At 36.9% G+C, this 11321-nt stretch overlaps 2 protein-coding genes across 3 annotated transcripts; both read right to left on the bottom strand.

The window, feature by feature from the left end:
• Positions 1–220: 220 nt before the first annotated feature.
• On the bottom strand, positions 221–1795 carry LOC107908035 (U-box domain-containing protein 29). Its single transcript, XM_016835313.2, has one exon. It carries the CDS (start codon positions 1536–1538, stop codon positions 318–320), a length of 1221 nt encoding a protein of 406 aa, XP_016690802.2. The 5' UTR covers positions 1539–1795; the 3' UTR covers positions 221–317.
• A 2153-nt stretch (positions 1796–3948) lies between these two features.
• LOC107910441 (PH, RCC1 and FYVE domains-containing protein 1) lies at positions 3949–11008 on the bottom strand. Of its 2 annotated transcripts, none has more exons than XM_016838278.2 (9): positions 10364–11008; positions 9537–9623; positions 8989–9078; positions 8406–8492; positions 8179–8298; positions 5685–7781; positions 5442–5588; positions 4637–5145; positions 3949–4395 (listed from the first exon to the last, which is right to left on the bottom strand). In XM_016838278.2, exons 1-9 carry the CDS (start codon positions 10409–10411, stop codon positions 4236–4238), a joined length of 3345 nt encoding a protein of 1114 aa, XP_016693767.1. In that variant the 5' UTR covers positions 10412–11008; the 3' UTR covers positions 3949–4235. The 2 variants fall into 2 exon arrangements, with proteins under 2 accessions (XP_016693767.1, XP_016693766.1); XM_016838277.2 differs by having other exon boundaries at positions 3949–4477; positions 10364–10998.
• Between the last annotated feature and the right edge of the window lie 313 nt (positions 11009–11321).

The raw sequence follows: 11321 nt of genomic DNA, 5'->3' as shown, positions 1-11321 counted from the left end.
CAATAGCCATTAATTTTTTAATAAATTCAAATCAATTAAATAAAATTTTATTTTAAATTTAAAAATTAAGTGGAATAATATTTAAAAAAGCCGGTCCAAAACCAAGTGACAGGTCAAATGTGATGGTTGAATGGTACAGCCTGTGAACTCAAGTGAGGTTCGCCTACCTGTTGAAAGCTCCCATAGGAAGGGAAGATGGGAATTCCAGGAATAATGTTTCTAACAAAAACAAAACATAGAATCGTGTTTCCTTTGAACTAAGTGGTAACTACATGAATCTTGTGTGTAAATTTATGTCCAAAAATAAAGAATGCTCCTCAACAAGGTCTAATATGTGTAGTTTTGGTTTCATAACTGCCTAGACACCAATCTTTACATACAGCTCTTAGAGCCTTAACCAAATCCCTGCACATCATCTTCACATTCCCTTCCCCTTCTCTTTGCATTATTACTAATATCTTCGTCACCCCATTCCCTTTTACCACCGCTTCTTTCACTTTCTCCTCTTTGTTCAAGCAACACGTGCTCCACAACACCGTTACGGCGTCCTCCGTCCCCCTTTTCGACACCTTCAACAGCTTTTCTACGATCGCCGCCGCGCATTTTGGCTCGGAACTGATTGCTGACCTCCCTTCGCTGCAAGTGCTAAGCGTTGCTAACAACTTCAACGACTTTTCGGTGAGCGAGTTTGATAGGATTTCAACGATGCCGTTTTCGATGAGGCGGGACCTGATGGAGCGCGTTATTGAAATGGTGGTTAAAATGGAAGTAACGGCGTCGTTTAAGGATCCGTTGTTGTTTGTTTTCAGGAGCTGGAGAAGGATGGATATAAGGTCTTGTGAGTCGGAGATCCTGCGTTTGGATTCCGAGTCAAGTGCTAGTGAGTCCAGAACTCGGACTGACTTGATCTTCGAGTTCAGGCTTCCGTGTTGAAGAATTAAAACGATTGCCGATAAAAATTTACTTTCCTGATTGCTTTTCAGGATTAATTTGTTTAACCCTTCTGTGACTCCATTTTCGCTCAAAATCAAATCCAAAATCCTAACCGCCGTTTCCAAAGCTTTGATTTCCACACATTTCCTTTTCAAAACTCCGGCGATTACCTCAACGAAACCGTCGAATCTAGCTACAAATTTCCGGTTCTCTTCGCAACAGCTTACGAACTCGGCAACCTTAGACAAAGAATCGTCGCAGCGCTCCCTCTCAACCTTCTCCATCAATAGCTTAGCCTGAACCTCGGAGATCGCAGGAGGCGTCGCCGGAAGAAGCCGTGGAGAGTTAGAGCCTGGCCGGAGAGTAGAAGACTGGATCCAGAGATTAATTAGACGATGGAGAGTAAGGTTAGGGATGAAATCCTTGGAGGGAAGAACCTGCATGGTGGCTGGACAGGTGTCGTGACCAGATTCGAGCCATTTTTGGATGCTGGAACGATCGTAGGTAACGCCCGTACAAAGGCTAACCGGAGATTTCATCACGTCAAGTGAAATTGGACACCGGAAAACGCTGGGTACGGTTATGTACAGTTCCTCCTTCACCATAGTTTTTAATTTTATTAAAAGAAAGAAGTTTGTCGTTGCGGGGAAGCTAGGCTTGGGTTTGAATAGAAGGGAAAAGAGATTTATATGGAGAGGACGGAGGAGTCAAAGTATACGTGAAATGACGTCGTTTGAACGTGTTATTTTAATGAGGGTCGTTGGTCAAATAATCAAATTCGTGTGGTCTCATTTTCCAATTTTTTGACTTTAAATGCTACATTTGAATAAGTAACCTAATTAGGTAGGAGCAAAATAATCAAACATTAACAACGTGGAATTGCAGTAATTTTTCCTTTTTCTTTTAACTCATTAATATCTCGAGCTAAAAAAATAAAATCAAACTCATATAAACTCCTCAATAGATTTAATATTGACCTTAGTAAGAATTATAGTTCAAATTTCCGCTGAGAGCCACGAGGGATTTATAGAAGAGGAGGGCTTTCACCTACCAAAAAATTTTCAGCAGATGTTTTTTTTTTGGAATTTAAACTCATGACCCATATAGCATTGTTGGGTGAGAGGATACTACTTGTTCTCACTTGAAGAGAAATTTAAAAAGTATCATCTATTGAGGACCAATAGACCCATAAATTATACATGACGAAAATTAGAAACTAACACATATAGTAGCATATAATAAGTCTAGAACTTAAATACCCATAACTCAAACAATTGTTTAGTAATTAAAACTAAATAAACAAATATAAAATATGTAGTTAATAAAATCCAAGGTATACTTAATTTTCATTTTCAAAAAATTAGTGAATAATCTCAAAAAAAAAAAAGAGTAATTGTTTTGCATCAAAATTTAAAAGTAAATGGATTTTTGTTGAGCAGATGTATATTTTAAAAACCTTAAGAGGTTTATGGATTTTATTTAAATTTGCCTTAAAAGAATGGAGAGTATACAAACACCATGCGTCTTATCTAAAAAAAACATAAGTAGATGTTCACTCTATATTTAAATTTTATCATCTATCAAGACGTGCTTGACTGGCATACAAAGGAAGAGAAAGAAGAAGAAGGCCAGTAGAGAGTTGGCAAGCAAAGGTGAGATGACAATAATAAATTTTATGATTTTGGAATTGGAATACACACACACCTCACAATTTACTTATTTACAAGGGTTTAGTCAGAATTGAATGACCCAACTTAAACCCTACTCCCTTTTGTTTTTCATTTTTAAAATGTTGAACATGTTTTTAGTTTGTATTCAAATGCCAACAACATCATTACATTTATTTTCAATTTTTTAGTTGAATAAAGTTGGAATTTTAGATTTCTTATTTTCGATTATTACTCCACTCAAACAAAATTATTCCAAACAAACTACCTTTTCAGCCTGGTTTAGTTAAGATTGGTGTGCAAGTGGTGTAGTGAGTCAATGCTCACCGACCACGAACCGGCTACTCGGCTTGCCTCCTTTTGGGTGTAGAATTTGTGAATAATAAATAAATTAAAAGACCAAGTCAAAAGCAATGACGGGCTCTGGCTGTCATTGTGTTCCTCTTGCCCACCACCACTTGCCTCTTGACCCTGCTTATGGACGGCAATTTTAAAATTTTTATTTTAAAACCCCAAGTTTATTTTCCATTTTCTTTCATAACTTTTAAATGTCGATTTTGTTACCTACTATGATATGAAAAATATGTACTTATTTTGAGGTTTGACGAAAAATTCATTAACCCCTAAGATTTATTTTAAATAAAAGGGTAACTTTAGTTTTTTTTTTATCAATTCTATTAATTTGGTTTAAATTTTCAATCTTTGTATTTAGCAATTTTCATTAAAAATAATAAAGATATAATTAGTTATAAAAAGATTTGAAAATAGTAGAGGAGAGTAAAAGTAAGAAAAATAAATGATTACATATGATTTTATTTAGATGGTTAAAACTAGTGAAATGAAAGGGCAGGTAATTCTAATCATTTTGGTTTGGTTAAATAGTGGAAATGAAATGATTAATTATAATATTATAACAACTTCATCATTCATAAAATTATTTAGAAAAGAAAGAAATGACAAAAACTATACATTTTTATGTCCTAAACTTTTGTCTTGTGGGTAAGAAAAAACAGAAAAAAGAGCTTTCAAAAGGAAAGTAGGATTTCTCTTATTTCCTCCATCTTAAATTAAAAACTCTATCCAAACAAAGGAAGAAAAAAACATGATTTTCCTTTCCTTCCATTCATTCGGCTGAAATTTAGAAACGGAAGGGCTTTGGGTAAATAATATATCCCCAAGAGATGGCATCGAAAATCTTACATACAAAACTGTGCGTCTCCTCAAAACCAACCTACCAAAGATTATAAAAATGAAATGAAGTTTCAAAGTTAGGTTTGTCCAATATTGAATTACTTTTCAACTCGACAGCTCCCAGGAAAATGGGGCCGTACTCTTTGAAGAAAAGAAATGTGAAATTCGTATTCGGGATTTGATTTTACTAAAATATCACCTCTATGCAATGCAATAGAGAAAGCAATGAACAAAACCTTTGTTGCCTGGACTATCTGGAAATTGATGATTTTATATATACTACAATACAACATATCTGTGAAAGAGACCTAGACATTAAATGCAATAAAATAAATTATAGAGGGGGAGTCAAACTATGTAAAATGAGATGACCAAAAGGAGGGGGTTTCATGCTCCTTAACCTTGTCAGTGACACTAAATGAGCTCACGCTTTTCCTCCTTTTCTTACACTTGAGAAGTCGGAGACAGAGCTCCTTCCGATCTGCGGGCAGTTTGCCCAGAAATCGACGCTTTGTCTGATACATGGACGTTGTACCGCTCGTATACCTTTTCGCGGTTTTCCGACCACCAAGTTTCTGCTTGGTGCTCTCCAAATCTTCTTCGGCTGCATGTATGAACACCACTTAAACATTCCAGATCCATAAAATTCAACCACATGGACCCTGATAGATGGGTGCCTTTGATTCCTGTTTTTCCTTTTACACCTTAGAAGGTTTACATTTTCTGACGTTAAATCAACAACTACTAATTTTCTCGTTCATCTTCTTTCTATATATGTTGTTGATGTTGTATTTAAACAAAGCAAGTATAAATAATGAGATATAAGAGAACATAGAAAAATGTACCTGAAGCGCACTCGTTTGAGATCCCTAGTTCCATCCCGCAGTACTACAAGAGTTATATAGACTCCAGGCTCATATTGTTCAATCCACTCAGCCTCCACTTGATTGCCATTAGCAGCCAATGCTGAATTTCTAGATTTCGTACCATTTTCTCCATCTCCAAAAGACCCAAATTCCCTTTCATCAACAGCTGCTGACACACCACTGCCACCTGCCTGTAAACCCCCACTACCATTCAGCAGTCTAGTGCCAGAATGGTCATCTCTACCATTGGCTCCGGTTGGTTCCTTAAGTAATTGGCCAGGGCTCTGATTGCCATTGATTGTGGAAGAATCGAGAGCAGTAGGGGAAGCAAGGAAAGAGCCACCAATTGATTCAGATCTTAAATGTCCCTCTCCGTTCGCATCTGGATAGTGAATACCATTTGGCTCCAAGCCATTTGGCAAGTATGCTGGTTTAATGTTCTCTGTGTCATAAACTCCAGGTGGCAACCTTTCAGCCATATCCTTGAGCTGAGAAGCAGTATAGAGATAAATCATTGTAAGCATTATGAGAGGCAAAGAAATGGCTAGGATTGCAAAGTGACACCAAATCTCAAAATGTGGATGCAAAGGATCTTATAATCACTGAAATTTAAAATCCTTAAAACACATAAGATGATGAAAAGAATCAAAGAATTATCTTCGGAAGCTAATACTAATGTTTGACTAAACCATTATGCATATGAGATGTTGTTAACATTGTTTTGCAATTTAGTAAGAACAGATCTGCAAAGATAGTTCAAAGAAACAATAAAGCTGAAGATAACCTGTGCAGTCAGCGACTTTATAACTTCTTTTGCAGCTTTAGATTTAGCAGACTCCTCTGCAGCCACTTTCATTGCTTCCTGAGTTTTCTTTGTGGATTTTTGAAGCTCCGATTCTTGAAGTTCACATCTCTTTCTCAGAGTCTCAACCTTGAACAGATCCACAATCGTCAGAATTACATTGATAAACCACAGGGCCCATCGACAAAATACCAATATCAAAAGCACTAGAAACAGCATTCTTACCTGTCCACGTAACTTAAGCACTTCTTGGTTCAAAAGCTCATTTGTCTTTTTCAAACTATCTGTGATGCTTTTGGAGAAAGAAAGTCCAGATGTTGTAGGAATTGGGGTCGCAGAACGTGGAGGGCTAGGTCTCCTTGAGAAAGGTGAAACAGATCTGGAACTTACTCCAGATGGCGTAAGAATTGGTTTAGGAACCGTCCTTCGCAAATCTACAGGATTAGACAAAACAACATCTTTCAACTGAAACGAAGAAGGTGCTTGAGCAGAGCGAACCACCGAGAATGTTTCGGTTTTTTTCCCTTGTTTGGCTGCTTTGCTATCTAACTGCTTAATCAAGTCCATATTAGGAGTTGCAGATTTGGATAATCTTATTTCAGCCTTATCCAACCGGTCCTTGTTCTCACCTGAAAGGCGAGGTACAGAATTCCTCCTGTTATTACCAGCTTCTGAAACCTTGTTCAGTTTGGCAAAACAGGAATCACAGACACGATAAGGTTTCCCAGGATTAGGAGCCAAAGCTGCTCCTAGTGCTTTTTTTGAACTGCATGAATGGCAATGCACAAGTCCACAGTTATAGCAATTATGCCTTTTTCTTGTGAACCCAAAAGCCTGTCTGCAAGCTGAGCATTGAGATTGCTCAGCACCAGATACCCATTTATGAAGACATATTGCAGCACTATAGTTTGAACCACAAGCAATAAATTTCACATGTCTATCCTTCAAACCTTCAACCAAAGTTGGAGTTTTCCGATCTTCAACATCTCCATGGCCCAACCTACCATTAGCTCCTTTTCCCCATGTATAGACTTCATTCCTGGATGTTAAAACCGCTACATGATATGCACCACAGGCAATTTCTTCGACACATTCCCCTGATAGCTTGTCTTCTACCAAAGAAGGTATTTTTCCATCAGCACAGGGATTCCCAAGTTGACCATACACAGTACTCCCCATCGTAAAAACATGCCCTGATGTTGTTAAACCAACTGTTAAGCTATGCCCGCAAGCAACTTTGTGAAAATTGTAATCAATTAGTGCTGGAACGCATGTGGGCTTAAGCCGGGGTTCCTTGTCTCCATGTCCAAGACGGTTTTTGTCCCCATCCCCCCATGTGAATAATTTTCCTGATGAAACACTAGCACTGGACTGAGAGACAATAACTTCCACAATGGCAGCAGTATGCCACACTCCACATGCCACAGCAATCGTTCTCAATCCTGACAGAGACTCTACTTCCTTCGGATATGGAACACTTTCTCTGTCACCATGGCCCAGTACACCGAATGTACCATCCCCAAAGGTAAACAGCTGTCCTGTTGATGTTATCAAAGCTGTATGCCATGGACCACAAGTTACTGAAGCAACTTGAAGTCCCTCAAGAGGACCTGAAATTCTCTTTGGTATCCAATGGCTGACATCAGTGCCATGACCAAGGAGCCCAGCATTGTGAGTTCCATCTCCCCATGTGTAAAGTTCCCCAGCCATCGTAACAGCACATGTATGAAATTCACCACAGGCAACAAAATCAACACTAGTAACAGCCAATGATTCAACAAGACGAGGTTGAATAACATCCTTCCCAACACCATGGCCAAGTCGTCCTCCAGATTCCTCACCCCATGTAAAAACTTCACCTTGCCTTGTAACTAGGGCAGCATGCTTGACCCCACAGGCAACATGATGTACATCTAAAACTACATTATACTCTAAAGGCCTGGGAAGAAGTACATCTGCTCTCATGCTCAAATAATTCGCATTCTTATCAGCTACAACCTTCACAGCATTGTCACAGATAACCTCACCCCATATATACACATCCCCTAAAGCATCATAATCATCTGGTGCAGAACCATGACTAGAAGTACTTGGGGCACTAGAAACACTTACACGAAAAGCATATGAACCAGATCCTTTTACATCCATATTTGTGCCTTCTGATGCTACATGTGATCTTTCAGAATGAAAAGAATTCTCAGGCCGTAAACTCTTAGGAGAAGTGTTTGGGTTAAAACTGACAAAAACCTCAGGGGAGCTAATATCTCGAGTAGCACTAACAGAACTGTCACTTGCACTATTTGATGTCAGATCTCTGCCATCCTGAAACCAATCAGCGATAAACATTTATGGTAAACACAATTTAAAAATGCAGCTACAATTAAAAGAATACCATCAAGCATAAATTTTTATGACTATAAATAAAAGAATTTTCATAACTAAAGGAATAAAGCAATGAAACCTTAAATACAAACAAAGTTAACTACACCACCAAAATTTTTCAAACCACCAAAGTAATGGTGTCTGCATATGAACTCTATTCTTGCTCAACAGGAGCTGAGAAGGGAGTTTTGGTCTTGATTCATAACAAATGGATAATTCAAGGGCAAAACTTTGTCAAATTCCAAACATGTACAAAGGAATCATTATATAAAGCACTTTATGAAACAGAAAAGCCACAACAGACTAGTGGAAAGGAGTCAAATGGAGAAGGAATTACATCAAGGTAGAGGCCTCCATCACTCCACCCATCAATTTTGGAGCGTCCACCCTGACCAGATGATATTAATGCTTTGAGGCCTGCAATCCACACCTCTGCCTCAACTTTGTCCTTGCAAATCTAGGAGCCAAACAAACTTTAAATTAAAAACATACACAAGGGGATAAAAATATCAACAATGCTTGATCATCTATCTACAAACAGAATATCAAAGTTCCATTACAAACCAGATCAAGTGACCTTTTCCCGTTGTTGTATATAAGAGAAAAAGATAAATAGTCCTTCTCAGGCCGGAGATACCGCTGGAAAACAGCCTGATAGAGAATTCAAGAGGATAGTTTAGTATAAATTCAGAAGAAGAAAGCAAGCATGGAAGAAAGAAAATAGATCCTGTAACATAAATAAAGAGCAAAGAGTAGAGTTTATATATCCATACTAATATTCAAGTCCCTGACTAAGTTAGTGTCCCAATTTAACCAAACACTAATACAATCAAGAAAATTACTTAAAAACATATTGAAAACAATAATGTTAAGGTCACTTACACACTTTATATTTAAAAAGCTACACCAAAATTTTAAAAAACCATCCACTTCTTAATAAACTACCTATGTTTTTTTCCTTCTTTTTCTAGAACATTTTCAGATATTTTTTCTTCCACCAACATAATACAAGTACATGTTTCTAGAAAAACAACTCAATTCTCTTTAGTACATTACCCTACTTATCATAAACAACCTTAACAGTGGGTATGCAAGTTTCTGATGATACTCTAAATGCATATGTAGAAAAGAACAAAAAACATCTCACAGTTCTTTGTCCAGGAATAATTTTAGAGACTGAGGCTAACTTCAAACTTCTTTCACCACTGCTTGAAATCCAAATTAAAGATGTTTCATCCTGCAATTTAAAAGGAAGAAAACAGTTCATAAGTGCAGAAATTTGTTTGTTAGATAAACAAAAAAATTTATGAAAAGCCAAGCAAAATGTAAAACGGCTTTACTTGTTTAAACAAAACAGAGTCCTATAATAGCAAAATGTAAAAGCCATTCACTGCATACTTGATTCCATTTTCTGAGTGGCACGCCTATAAAATATAAAAGTCTAGTACCTACCAAGATAAAGCATGTAAGGCAGACAGTAAAATCATGTGTAACTTTAGTAATTCTCATAGTCAATATAATTACTACTTCCACATGATGAGAGCAAATGAACTTTAACTCAGGGTTTTCAATTAAGTCCCCCCTTAGTATTTGTGTACATTTCAACTTAACAATGTCTAACAAAGAACAAAAGAGTAACATTCACACATGAAAGGAATGCAACAGAAAGGTTTCAAAAGTAGGAACCAAACTTACATTAGAAAGTCTAAATGGACAAAACTTAGGCTTTCCCTTGCGACCATATTTCAGAAGCTGAGCACCCTTCTTCAAAGCTATTAATGCCTACAAAAGAAAATTTGCAGAAGGATAAAAACATCAAGAAAGTAATTTAATGATCAAGAAACCTAACATGTCACTTAAACCATAAACTGATAACTGTGAAACATCACACTGTACAATCAAGCACCCCTTATTGGGTTCCTGACTAATACACATTTATATGTCTAATGTTCATAAACATCACCCTATGTTAGCTAGGGTTAATATATAATCAATGTATTGTTTGCACAATGCATAATGGCAAGCACATCGGCATAGCTGTCAGATTTGGAAAACCCATGGGACTGCATGTCTTCAAGCCAGTCTTTAATTTCGCTGCCTAATAAAGCATGAAACTTCCAATTTTATTAACCAAAGTCGTCAACCATTTTTGCCCTCAAGTTTCTAATAACCAGGAAAAAACATAAAGTTCAATATTCTCAAACACAATTCTTCAGATTTTCCTAAATTAGCTACAAAAGAAGACATTCTTCCTAGCTTTGTAAAGCCTACTAAAATCTAGAAATAAGAAACAAAATACTACACAAAGAGATTCCATAAAAATAGCAGAAAAATCCAAAAATTTCCACCAAATTAGAAATTACCCCTCGTTTCTTCCCGTGATCAGAAAAATCGAGGGGAAATTTGAAAGTGAAATTGAGGAATAAATATAAGTATAAACAAAATCTTAAATTTAAAGTATAAAACAAGGGGGGGGGGGAACAGAGAGTAATGAAGAAAAGTAGAAAGGGAAAAGGGAAGACCTGGTCGATGTCACGTTGTGCATTACCGTAGCTAACAAGATCTGCCATTCCATGTGAGGAAATTACCAAAACGCCACCGCCCTCTACGATCGCTCTCGTGAGCTCCGTTCATCATCAGCAACTACCACCTCTCTTCCTTTCTCTTCACTTCTCTCCTCTTTCCCTCCGACGCTTACCATCCAAAAAACAAACACGTTTTAACTCTCCATTCCCAAACAGCTAACCAAAACCAAAAACAATTCCTTTAGCAGATCTAACGTGATCTCAGCTCCTTCAACACCAAAATCCTACCATCCGCCGTCTCCAATAACCACCAACGACTAAGTCCGCTCCTTAACTTTGACTGACGGCACAACCACTCAGAGGGTCAAAAAAGAAATGTCCCTGCCGCGGCGAACAGCGGAAAGTTCCGACAGAGAATAAGTTACCGGCGGGGGCAAAGAAAGAGAAAACCGGCAGGGAAAGCCTGGGGCTTTGTGTTGTTTTGGTTTGCTTTTTAAAAAATAAATTAAAAATAAATAAAAAATTTAAAGGGAAGAGTCAAAGATGGGAAAGGTAAGCAGCAAATCGCCTGAGCCGAGAGAGGTTGAAAAGAATTTAAGACATTTCCAATGCACTTCTTTTCTTTTCTTTTCTTCTCATTTCCTTGTTCTGTTTTTATTTATTTATTTTTTAATTAATTATTGATTACATTAATATTACGCTGAAATAATAAATGTTTATAAAATAAAATCATCTCCGTTATTATTAATTTATTTAGCTCTCAGATCAACAGTAAAATATTTAAAATTTAAATGAGACCTAAAACAAGTATCACCTAAACTTGGTGGAAAAATAAGCAATTAGTTTAAACAATACAAATTAAATGTGAAATTTATTGAAATAACAAAGTTCTGTTTACAAAAATAACCACATCTCATCATATATTTTTCTTATTTTTCTAAATAGATATATAAAA

Source organism: Gossypium hirsutum, chromosome D02 (assembly GCF_007990345.1).
Source record: "Gossypium hirsutum isolate 1008001.06 chromosome D02, Gossypium_hirsutum_v2.1, whole genome shotgun sequence".
In the NCBI taxonomy this organism is placed as follows: domain Eukaryota; kingdom Viridiplantae; phylum Streptophyta; class Magnoliopsida; order Malvales; family Malvaceae; genus Gossypium; species Gossypium hirsutum.
Note: the sequence above shows the minus strand (reverse complement) of the source record. Positions and strands in the feature narration are given on the sequence as shown.